Source organism: Balaenoptera musculus, chromosome 2 (assembly GCF_009873245.2).
Source record: "Balaenoptera musculus isolate JJ_BM4_2016_0621 chromosome 2, mBalMus1.pri.v3, whole genome shotgun sequence".
Lineage (NCBI taxonomy): Eukaryota > Metazoa > Chordata > Mammalia > Artiodactyla > Balaenopteridae > Balaenoptera > Balaenoptera musculus.
Genome location: NC_045786.1, coordinates 91,699,175 through 91,711,627, shown reverse-complemented (window position 1 = coordinate 91,711,627; position 12,453 = coordinate 91,699,175). Strand labels below are relative to the sequence as shown.

Sequence of the window (12,453 nt, the reverse complement as noted above, 5' to 3'; positions counted from 1 at the left end):
CAGTAGTTGTGGCACGCGGGCTCAGTAGTTGTGGCGCACGAGCTTAGTTGCTCCGCGGCATGTGGGATCTTCCCCGGCCAGGGCTTGAAACTGTGTCCCCTGCATTGGCAGGCAGATTCTTAACCACTGAGCCACCAAGGAAGGCCTTTCTTTAATATCTTAAAGTTTCCTTTGATGTATACTTTTCTCATTAAGTTTATTCTGAGACATTTTATATTTTTGTTACAATTTAAAACTATCATCATAGGGCTTCCCTGGTGGCGCAGTGGTTAAGAATCCGCCTGCCAATGCAGGGGACACAGGTTCGAGCCCTGGTCCGGGAAGATCCCACATGCCGTGGAGCAACTAAGCCCGTGCGCCACAACCACTGAGCCTGTGCTCTAGAGCCCGTGAGCCACAACTCCTGAAGCCCGCGTGCCTAGAGCCGGTGCTCCGCAACAAGAGAAGCCACCTCAGTGAGAAGCCCATGCACCACAACGAAGAGTAGACCCCGCTTGCCACAACTAGAGAAAGCCCACGCACAGCAACAAGGACCCAGTGCATCCAAAAATAAAATAAAATAAATACATTAAAAAAAAGAATAAAAAAAAAACTATCATCATAAAATCAAAACAAATTTGTACAAAAAGTTCAAACCATACACAAAAGAATGCAGATGAAGACAAAGTCATCCAAAAATCTTACTAGAGAGCATCCTTCCACATACTAGTTTCTCTTAGCCATAAAGGAGGGCAGTGTCTGTTGGGTAGCCAACCGACAGCGATTGCCACAAATCCCATTGGGATTTCTATTAGGAATTCACTGATTTTGGAGAATTTTCAACTTTATAACATTGAGCTCTTCTGCAAACATAGTTTTAGAGATCTCTCCATGCAGGTCCTGAATATTTCTTAAAGTTTATTCGTAGACATTTATGGGTTTTGTTGCTACTTTGAATGGGATCTTTTTTCTATTACATTATCTAGTTATTGTTAGCACTTAATAAAGCTCTGATCTTTTTATATTTTGTAATTAGCTACACTAATGTACTTATTGTCCCTTAAACTATCCAGGTATATAATCATATCTGTAAATCTTTTCCAAGATTTGCATCTTTTATTATTTGTTTTTTATCTTTTATTATTTCATTCTTTTGTTATAGCACTTAGTAGCACTTTTTGCACAATAGTAAATAATAGTGGCAATAGATAATTTTGTTCTTGATTTTAATGAAAGTGTTTCTAACATTTCATTAGCAAAGAGATGATGGCAGCTTGTCTGGGATATCTGTATCTATATATTACTGATGATGTTAAGCAAATATCTAATTCCTTTTTACCGTTTTTTCCCCTTAATCAGGAATTTATGTTGAATTTTATTGGATATGTAGGGGAGCAAAACTTGGCACACCAAAATGTCTCTTTGGTTTGTGGGTTATTTCGAGTTGAAAACAATCAAGGCCCAATCAAGGTCAGGAAATAACTTTGACCTTCCCCCTAATTGCCTAAAACAAGTCCACCCTGTGTTCCATTGTCTCTGCATGGCCAAACATTTATTTGCCAAACGTTTGCTTTTCCATCTGCTTGTGAATTGCCTTCCTCTCTTCTGAAGTCCTAAACCACTACCCCCAACATCCTCTTTTGTCCTTACTAAAGACAGTATTTAAGGTGAGGGTTCCTGCTGTTTTGAGGAGTAACTCAGGTTTCCTGGGTCACTCCCAGGTATACATGTTATTAAAATTTTGTTTGATTTTGTCTTACGTCAATTTAATTCTTAGATCAGGCAGAAGAACTTAGGAGGGTAGAGGAAAATTTCTTCCTCCCTGACAGATGCTTTTCCAAAATGATGAAATTAACCATTTGTTTTTTCTCCTTGACCTATTAATATAGCCAATTATAACTGACTTCCTAATATTGAATTGTCCTTGCACTACTCAAATAGATCACTTGGATGTGACATGGGGTTTCCCTTTCTGGATTTCCCTTTCTATACTCCAGGGTGACTATACTGATGAGATCACTTTTTCTTGAGACGAATTATCAAATTTCTGCTGATTAAGTTTTGGTCTTATTAGAAGGTGCCTCCTTGAGATTTCAGATAGGTCACTTACATTGTAACTTAGGATATATTCAAAACTTTTCAATTACACATTTATAAATATTCTCATGGATTGCTAATTTAACTGTTATCAAGAAATCTATTTTGTCTCATTTCTGACTTCTTAGTGGGTTGTCTTGGAGGAAAAGACGTATTTGTTTAAGCAGAAAAAAATGGAAGATCATTGGAACATAGGGGTATCTCACGGACCTCAAGAGCATTAAATGCTGCTGGGCCCCTGAGAAATTGGAAAGATCTGGAAAGCAGTCAGAATTCAAAACTGTTTCTTTCTGTATGACTCTCTCCCACTTTCTTAGTCTCTCAACTTCTTAATCTTTCTGCAGATGGGGTTTCTCTGGTTTGACATCCACACAGCCAAAGGAATTCCATTTTAATGAAAGGTCAAAGTCATGTATCTTCACTCAGCCAAGAGGGGCTGTGGGTTTGCAGGTGCTCTCAGGAGGAAAGTATGTGAAGAATAGGAGGTGAAGGTGCGTATCTCTGGTATGGAAGGCAGTTCACTATTATCCCCAGGTATCATCTATAACCACTAAGTTAGGTTGATTCTACCTCCAGAATGCTTCCTGAATCTGTTCTCTCTGTCACTGCTCTAGCTCAGGCCTTCCTCTCTTGCCTGAAATATTGCAAGAGCTTCCTAACAGTTTCTGTAGTCTTTACTCTCACTCTCCTGAAATCTATCCTTCAATGCCACAAGGTAACAGTGTGAGGATTAAATAAAAACTTTACGAATTTTAAAGCACTCCACAAATATAAAGTGGTGGGGAACAAAAAACAGGTCTAAGCACATGACTCATCAGGTTAAAAACTTTCAGTGATTTCCCCATTACCTAAAGAATAAAGGCTAGGGCTTCCCTGGTGGCGCAGTGGTTGAGAATCTGCCTGCCAATGCAGGGGACACGGGTTCGAGCCCTGGTCTGGGAAGATCCCACATGCCGCGGAGCAACTAGGCCCGTGAGCCACAATTGCTGAGCCTGCGCGTCTGGAGCCTGTGCTCCGCAACAAGAGAGGCCGCGATAATGAGAGGCCCCGCGCGCTGCGATGAAGAGTGGCCCCCACTTGCCACAACTAGAGAAAGCCCTCGCACAGAAACGAAGACCCAACACAGCCATAAATGAATAAAAAAAAAAAAAAAAAAAAGAATAAAGGCTAAAGCTCTATAATGGTCTTAAGCCTCTTCATAGCCTGAAATAAATGAAATTTAACAGTCTCAGCACCTGTTACGACACTTCTCCTGCCTCATCAGACAACAGTATTCCTTGACCACATTGTTAATTTCCATACCCATGCTGCTCTATCCGCTTATATTGTTTTCCATCTCCTCTTCTTCGCCCAGGAAACCCTACCCAACCTTTAAAACCGAAATCAACTTTTAACCACGGTAAGATTTACATTCTCAAAATCAATGTCTCCTTCCTCTGGAGTCCCGCAAATCTCCAGTGAAGTACCACAGCTTTACTAATATTTCAGTCCTTTCTTCCTCTCCTCCATTAGCTGTATGTTCCAGTTTCATCCATCTACTCGAGCGTCCTCAGCTCCACTACCTACAAGGGCCTAGAAAGCCCCTGGCTCCAGAATTTGACTGAGTTGGAGATTCAAAGCAACCTGAAGGGCCAAATACCCCACTTTAGATGCTTAAGAAACAAATCAAGAGTTCCGAAAAGCCTAGCTATTCCCTACAGGTGGTGAGGAACTAAAGCTGCGTCGCCCTCCCGCGGTGCATACTGGGAGATGTAGTCTCGGGCCGGCCCACTACCTCTTGGGAGTTGTAGTCCCCGATCTGGTAAAGGGAAAAAGGACGTAACTTCCAAATTTTGAATTAGTTCTAAGGGAGAAAAACAAGAGGGGAACCCAAAACATCCTGCGAAGTCAAGTTCTTTCGGCCTATCTCGGCCTCACGAGTAGCCGAAGGGGCGGGGAGGCGGACCCGAGAAGGGCGGGGAGACGTTACGTTGACGCAGGCGTGACCCTGCCCAATAGGATTTGGCGGGATTTCCGAAAGCGGCAGACGGAGTGGAGGCTGCCGCCTGAGACCGAGGCCTGAAGACAGTTGAGACGCCCCCCAGGAGCGCAGTTAGGAGCTGAAACTCGCCTGGGTTACGTGCAGAAGGCCGGAGCAAGGGCGTAGAGAAGTGGGGCGCAGGAGAGGGGGTCTGCAGTCCGTCCGGGGTCGGCCGCGCGCGGGTCCGGCGGACTGTAGTCGGAGCGTGCAGCCCGCCCGGGCGAGTTACGCTGCAGGCGGAGGTGAGTGTGAGGCGCAGACCCGGCCCCTTCCCACCGCGTAAACCGGACCCGTACCCAGACCCAGACTTGGGCCCCAGCTCCCTCAGCGGGCTTAGGGGCCCCTCCATGCCAAGTGAAAAACTCGGATATGACGGGGCGGGGCGGAGCAGGGTTGTGCCCGGGCTCGTCCGACCCTCGGAGCTCATTGTGGCGAAAATAGAAGCGCATTCTAGAACTGGGAGGAACCTTACTGGCCTTCACTTGCAACATCCACTTTATGGGTGTGGGCGAGGAAGCCCAAGATCCAGAGAGGTGTAGTGACTTAAAAGTCGCAGCTCTTAAGCCAGAGCTAGGGTTTCCGGATTTCTGATCAGTGCCCTTTCCATTACACAAAGTTTGGCTTACAAAGTACTCACCTCCAGTTGCCAATAAGGTATTTGCGTTTTTTAATGCGGAAAACCGTTCAAGCGATGCCTAGGGAATGATTTCTAGTGAGATTTGTTTTTTCTTAAACTTCTGAAGTGAAGTGTAATATACAAATAGAAAAATGCACAGATAAAAGTGTTTACAGCTCCATGAACCATTACAAAATGAATATATCTGTGTAATCACCACTCAGGTCAAGAAATAGAATGCTGTCAGCAGCCCAGCTGCTGCTTGTGCCCCCTTCTCTAATACTCTCCCTTCTCCCCAGAGGTAACCACAGTGTTGACTACTAACACCATTGTCTAATTTTGCCCGTTTTTGAATTTTGTATAAAGGAAGACTATATATTTTTGTGTCTGCCTTTGCTCAACATTTTGTCTGCAGGTTTGTAAATGTCTTTGCATTTAGCAGTTCTTTCTTGTTCCTGTGTTGTATTCCTTATTCATTATACCTGTGGCAGATATCGGGATTGTTTCTAGTTTTAACTTGTATGAGAAAGGCTGCCGAGAATATTCCTGCATACATTTTGGTGCACACGTGTATGCTTTTCAGTGGGTTAATAATACAGAGTAGTGAAATTCCTGGGTCATAGCATTTGCCTATCTTCACCTTCCATATTTAATACTAGTTTTCTAAAGTTGTCCAATTTACACTCAAACCAGCAGTGAACGAGTGTTTAGTTGTTCCACACGTTTGCTAATACTTAGTATTGTCAATCTTTTAAATTTTGTTACCTTGTGGTTTTAATTTTTTTTTCTTTTTCTTTTTTTTTTAATTTATTAATTTATTTATTTATATTTGGCTGTGTTGGGTCTTCGTTTCTGTGCGAGGGCTTTCTCCAGTTGCGGCAAGTGGGGGCCGCTCTTCATCGCGGTGCGCGGGCCTCTCACTATCGCGGCCTCTCTTGTTGCGGAGCACAGGCTCCAGACGCGCAGGCTCAGTAGTTGTGGCTCACGGGCCTAGTTGCTCCACGGCATGTGGGATCCTCCCAGACCAGGGCTCGAACTCGTGTCCCCTGCATTAGCAGGCAGACTCTCAACCACTGCGCCACCAGGGAAGCCCTGTTGTTTTAATTTTAATTTTCCTGATCATTAATGAAGTTGAGCATTTGTTGATATGTTTATTAGCCATTTGGTATCTTCTGTTGTGCAGTGCTTGTTAAGATCTCTTGCCTATTTTTCTATTGGGTTGTCTGTCTGTCTTGCTGATTTGAAGGAATTCTTTATATATTCTGGTTACCAGTTATATTTGTGGTAAATGTTTTCTCCCCTCACTGTCATTTGACTTCATTCTCACAGTGGTGTCTTTTGATGAATAGAAGTTCTAAATTTAAATACAGTCTAGTTTTTCAGTCTTTTGCTTTTTGGTTATTGCTATGTGAATACAGTTCAAGCCATCTTTTTCATAAATTATGAAGGAAGACACTTAAATTTAAGTTGCCTTCAGGTGATTCTGATATTTGGAATTATCATAAACTCACATTATGCTAAACATACCATCTAAGAGCTACACCTGAACCAATCAAGAACAAATGGTTATCTTCTGTCAAGTCTCTAAGAATGGAGATTTCTTTTTTCTTTTTTTAATTTTATTTATTTATTTTTGGCTGCGTTGGATCTTTGTTGCTGCGCCCAGCCTTTCTCTAGTTGTAGCGAGCGGGGGCTACTCTTCATTGTAGTGCGTGGGCTTCTCACTGTGGTGGCTTCTCGTTGCCGAGCACGGGTTCTAAGTGCGCAGGCTTCAGTAGTTGTGGCACACGTGCTTCGCTGCTCTGTGGAGTGTGGGATCTTCCCGGACCAGGGCTCGAACCCGTGTCCCCTGCATTGGCAGGCGGATTCTTAACCATTGCGCCTCCAGGGAAGCCCTTATCTGTTGTCTTTTGAGTTAAATTTATCTTGCTTGTTAAATTGTCCAGATTGTTTTGGTGTGATTTAAGTATATTTATTCTTGTGGCCATCAAGACTTGTTTGCTTTTACTAATACCTCATAATAGAAATCTTTTTGTTCTTCATTCTTTTCAACCTGAGCAGTCTTAACTCTATCAAAATAATCTGACTTTTGGTATAGGCCTTATATTTATATGGAATATTTCAAACTGAGCAAGGTAATTCCATGTTATTTATTCATTTGTGCATTCAGTGAGGTCTGGAGTTGATTAAAATGGTGATCTTTATGGGACTTCCCTCGTGGTCCAGTGGTTAAGACTCTGCACTTTTAATGCAGGGAGTGCGGGTTCGATCCCTCGTTGGGGAACTAAGATCCCACATGCTGCACAGCCCCCCCCCCAAAAAATGGTGATCTTTAAATTTCATACACTTCTATTAGAAGCAAACTGTGTGACTACAAGCCGTCCTTGCCTAAGGTGGGGATACTTCTCTCATCTCAGTCCATTGTTTCTCTATCAGGAATGGAGGCTTATGGCAATTATTCTGTACCTTTATTTCACTCCTGTCCCACCACCCCAAAACCCTGCTTTCTGGAAGGGAACGATGGAACTGAAACAGTTTAACCTTTCATCGATTTTTTTTTTTTTTTTTTTAAGTAGAGTCCTGGAAAGTCTGCATTCACTTGCTAAATATTTACCAAACACCTAAGATTTACCTAAGATTTATAATGTATCATGAGGTGTATACAAATAAATGAGACTTGGCCCCTATCCTTAAGGAATATGAAGCAGGGGAACAGAGGGATATAGTTGATCTAGTTAAGCTGTTCATCTTTTTTTTTTTTTTTTAATTTTATTTTTTGGCTGCGTTGGGTCTTCGTTGCTGCACGCGGGCTTCTCTTGTTGCAGAGCGCAGGCTTCTCTTGTTGCGGAGCATGGGCTCTAGGTGTGTGGCCTTGAGTAGTTGCGGCGCGCAGGCTCCAGGGCACCCGGGCTACAGTAGTTGTGGTGACAGGCTTAGTTGCTTCATGGCATGTGGGATGTTCCCGGACCAGGGATGGAACCCATGTCCCCTGCATTGGCAGGCGGTTTCTTAAGCACTGCACCGCCAGGGGAGTCCAAGCTGTTCTACTTTAAGAAGCAAGATATTCCTGGCTCCTCCTAAAGTCTTTCTGATACAGCTATCTAGGTGGAAGGGAAGGCTGGTGAGAGATTTTTTTTCTTTTTCCTGCCATGGGTATGTCAGTGATTAAGCCAAAAGCCTGGCAAGTAATTCTTTAAGAGATTTATTGTAAAACTGTGTTTGCAGCTCTGTACTTTCTCTAGTGTTCTTCCTGATGGCCATCTGTACTTTTCAGTATTGAACACTAACTAATGGCTATGCAGATGCAGCTTGAAGCAAATGCAGATACTTCAGTGGAAGAAGAGAGCTTTGGCCCACAACCTATTTCTCGATTAGAGGTATGTGCTTGGTTGCTGATTTTAGAATTATAATGCTGGACAAGATTGTTCTACCTATTGGGAGAAATCACAACCTTTACATAAACCATTGGTTTACTACCTAAGGTCAAAATCCAAATTAGAGTTTTCAGGAGGGTTGTCAAGGATTCTGTGGAAAGGCTTAAGACAGTTGCTAAACATGTCTGGCCAGATCTCTTTTTTTGTCAATAATTCTTCTACTACATTATCATTTTTCTTTCTTAGAGCTGGATGTCAGAAACTAAGAAGCCCTATGATCCCATGGTAGAGTCTCTGCTGTTTGTACTAAGTATGAAATTATTGTCCAGGGAATTACAATGGCCTGGGCCAGCTATGCAGGAAGGGGAGAGGAACAATGTCTCTCCACTGACCTCGATCTGTGCTGAGGTTACTAGGAAGACAGCTGTGATAGGCAGAGAGAAGGGCTTGGGGTTACGTTGTAAGAGTTCAAGACTCTGCACAAGAACATCAAGCACCAGAGCTGGGGCCTTGCACTATTTCTGTGCATTGTACAGAGGCCCCAGAGTGAGTGCAGTTGACTTGGGCTGAAAGAAGCAGGAGAAAATGCTGAGAAAGCCTTCATTCTTCTGTCTCTTTATGCATATTCCTCCCATTGGCCCCTAAGCTTCCACTCTCTGGAAGTTACTTAAACGGGTTTGTGATAAACATTGGAAAATTCAGAGTCATAACTTTTGGTTTCAGTGAGCATCCTTATACCCACACATGTGTATTGCTTTTTGCTTAAATATTAATAACAGACCGGTTTCTATGGGCAGGTACTATTCTCTCCACTCTCCCAAACCTTCCCTGACCCCCAAATGCATACACATCCCCCTACTAATTCATGCTGTCCTAGAAGTCATGGTTTTGGTGGCTAATAAAATCAAAGCTGACTTTGTATATAGGGAGAAAGAAGTACCTTTGGGTGGTTTGTTTTTGAGCAGTGGTATATAAATCCCTGACCAAAAGTAGTTTTCTCCATCTTTAATATCAGCTGTTAAAACAGAGCTTTCCAGTTATTGTGCTACAAAAAGGTTATGCTAAGATATGCTCACCTTTGCTCTGGGGCAGTCTTAGCTGTTTACCCCAGCTTAGTGTAAAACATTTTTTTATGTGTGCTTGATGTGGAAAACTTTGGGAAATGTTTAAAGTGGGCTTTTAGGGCCCAGGGTCTCAAAGTTCATTTAGAATCCTAGTCATAAAAGGTTTAGAGTTACAGGTTTAATCCAATTCATGACAAGAGTCTATTTTAATATACATAGTGCTAGTTTAAAACTACTGGTTTTGCTCTCCAGAAAGTGGGCATAGAGGGAACCTACCTCAACAAATAAAGGCCATATAAGACAAACCCACAGCAAACATCATTCTCAATGGTGAAAAACTGAAAGCATTTCCTCTAAGATCAGGAACAAGACAAGGATGTCCACTCTTGCCACTATTATTCAACATAGTTTTGGAAGTCCTAGCCACGGCAGTCAGAGAAGAAAAAGAAATAAAAGGAAGACAAATTGGAAAAGAAGAAGTAAAACTCACTGTTTGCAGATGATATGATACTGTACATAGAGAATCCTAAAGATGCCACCAGAAAACTACTAGAGCTAATCAATGAATTTGGTAAAGTTGCAGGATACAAAAGTTATGCACAGAAATCTCTTGCATTCCTATACACTAACAATGAAAGATCAGAAAGAGAAATTAAGGAAACACTCCCATTCACCACTGCAACAAAAAGAATAAAATACCTAGGAATAAACCTACCTAAGGAGGTAAAAGACCTCTACTCAGAAAGACACTGATGAAAGAAATCAAAGATGACACAAACAGATGGAGAGACATACCATGTTCTTTGATTGGAAGAATCAATATTGTGAAAATGACTCTACTTCCCCAAAGTAATCTACAGATTCAATGCAACCCCTATCAAATTACCAGTGGCATTTTTTACAGAACTAGAACAAAAAATCTTAAAATTTGTATGGAGACACAAAAGACCCCGAATAGCCAAAGCAGTCTTGAGGGAAAAAAACGGAGCTGGAGAAATCAGACTCCCTGACTTCAGACTATACTACAAAGCTACAGTAATCAAGACAATATGGTACTGGCACAAAAACAGAAATATAGATCAATGGAACAGGATAGAAAGCCCAGAGATAAACCCACGCACCTGTGGTCAACTAATCTATGACAAAGGAGGCAAGGATATACAGTGGAGAAAAGACAGCCTCTTCAATAAGTGGTGCTGGGAAAACTGGACAACTACATGTAAAAGAATGAAATTAGAACACTCCCTAACACCATACACAAAAATAAACTCAAAATGGATTAGAGACCTAAATGTAAGACTGGACACTAAAAAACTCTTAGAGGAAAACATAGGAAGAACACTCTTTGACATAAATCACAGCAAGATCTTTTTTGATCCACCTCCTAGAGTAATAGAAATAAAAACAAAAATAAACAATTGGGACCTAATGAAACTTAAAAGCTTTTGCAAAGCAAAGGAAGCTACAAACAAGACGAAAAGGCACCCCTCAAAATGGAGAAAATATTTGCAAATGAATCAACGGACAAAGGATTAATCTTCAAAATATATAAACAGCTCATGCAGCTCAATATTAAAAAAAAACAAACAACCCAATCCAAAAATGGGCAGAAGACCTAAACAGACATTTCTCCAAAGAAGACATACAGATGGCCAAGCACATGAAAAGCTGCTCAACATCACTAATTATTAGAAAAATGCAAATCAAAACTACAATGAGGTATCACCTCGCACTGGTTAGAATAGGCATCATCAGAAAATCTACAAACAACAAATGCTGGAGAGGGTGTGGAGAAAAGGGAAGCCTCTTGCACTGTTGGTGGGAATGTAAATTGATACAGCCACTATGGAGAACAGTATGGAGGTTCCTTAAAAAAGTAAGAATAGAATTACCATAGGACCCAGCAATCCCACTACTGAGCATAAACCCAGAGAAAACCATAATTCAAAAAGACACATGCACCCCAAAGTTCATTGCAGCACTATTTAAAATAGTCAGGTCATGGAAGCAACCTAAATGCCCATCGACAGATGAATGGATAAAGAAGATGTGGGGACTTCCCTGGTGGCACAGTGGTTAGGAATCCGCCTGCCAATGCAGGGGACACGGATTCGAGCCCTGGTCCGGGAAGATCCCACATGCCATGGAGCAACTGAGCCCGTGCGCCACAACTACTGAGCCCGTGTGCCACAACTACTGAAGCCCACGTGCCTAGAGCCCGTGCTCCACAACAAGAGAAGCCACCGCAATGAGGAGCCTGCGCACCACAACGAAGAGTAGCCCCCGCTCGCTGCAACCAGAGAAAAGCCCACTCGCAGCAACAAAGACCCAACGCAGTCAAAGATAAAATTAAAAGAATTTTTTTTAATTTAAAAAAAAGAAAAAGAAGATATGGTACATATATACAGTGGAATATTACTCAGCCATAAAAAGGAACGAAATTGGGTCATTTGTAGAGACATGGATGGATCCTAGAGACTGTCATACAGGTGTAGAGAACAAACATGGACACCAAGGGGGGAAAGTGGTGGTGGTGGTGGTGGGATGAATTGGGAGATTGGGATGGACATATATACACTAATATGTATAAAATAGATAACTAATAAGAACCTGCTGTATAAAAAATAAAATTCAAAAATTCAAAAAAAAACCCACTGGTTTTGATAATGAATAGGTTGATAATTTGTTATTAAATGCCTCACATTTTAGGTCATACTTTTCAAAGCTTTTGCATATAATATCACAGTTAAAAAGAGCTCTGTGAAGTAGGTAGGACAAATAACCACATTAGACAGATGAGAGAACTGAAGCTTAAATTTATCCATGGTTTTCTTCACTTGCAGCAATGTGGCATACATGCCAATGATGTGAAGAAATTGGAAGAAGCTGGATTCCATACTGTGGAGGCTGTTGCCTATGCACCAAAGAAGGAACTAATAAATATTAAGGGGATTAGTGAAGCCAAAGCTGATAAAATTCTGGTAAGTACTGTTTATGTGACCGAGGGAGGCAGTAGTGGTACAAAAGGGTGTACAGTGAAAGGCTACGGTCTTCCTCCTTCCACCCCTCCTGTGTCACCCTCTTCCCCTTTCCAGAAGTGACTGCATTACCAGTTGATTATCTTTGTATGTGCCTCCTTGCATAAATTGGGATTTTTCTTAGGGAATTGCAGTATCACGGGTTATGACATAAATACTGCTAAATTGACTACCAGTTTGCACTCCCACCAGCGGTGGGTGGTATGTACCTTATCGTTCTGGATATTATGATTTCATGCCTTAGAAATATACTCATTAGTATGCA

At 41.9% G+C, this 12,453-nt stretch overlaps 1 protein-coding gene across 3 annotated transcripts in view; it reads left to right on the top strand.

The window, feature by feature from the left end:
* Positions 1 to 4,082: 4,082 nt before the first annotated feature.
* The window catches only part of RAD51 (RAD51 recombinase), a 37,652-nt gene continuing 29,281 nt past the window's right edge, over positions 4,083 to 12,453 (top strand). Inside the window, exons 1-3 of one of the 3 annotated variants that reach the window (XM_036843308.1) lie at positions 4,083 to 4,338; positions 7,987 to 8,089; positions 11,994 to 12,131. In XM_036843308.1, coding sequence (XP_036699203.1) covers positions 8,003 to 8,089; positions 11,994 to 12,131 — 225 coding nt within the window. In that variant the 5' untranslated portion in view covers positions 4,083 to 4,338; positions 7,987 to 8,002. Of the gene's footprint in view, positions 4,339 to 7,937; positions 8,090 to 11,993; positions 12,132 to 12,453 lie in introns of all 3 variants that reach the window. The other 2 variants (XM_036843310.1, XM_036843309.1) reach the window with 2 other exon arrangements.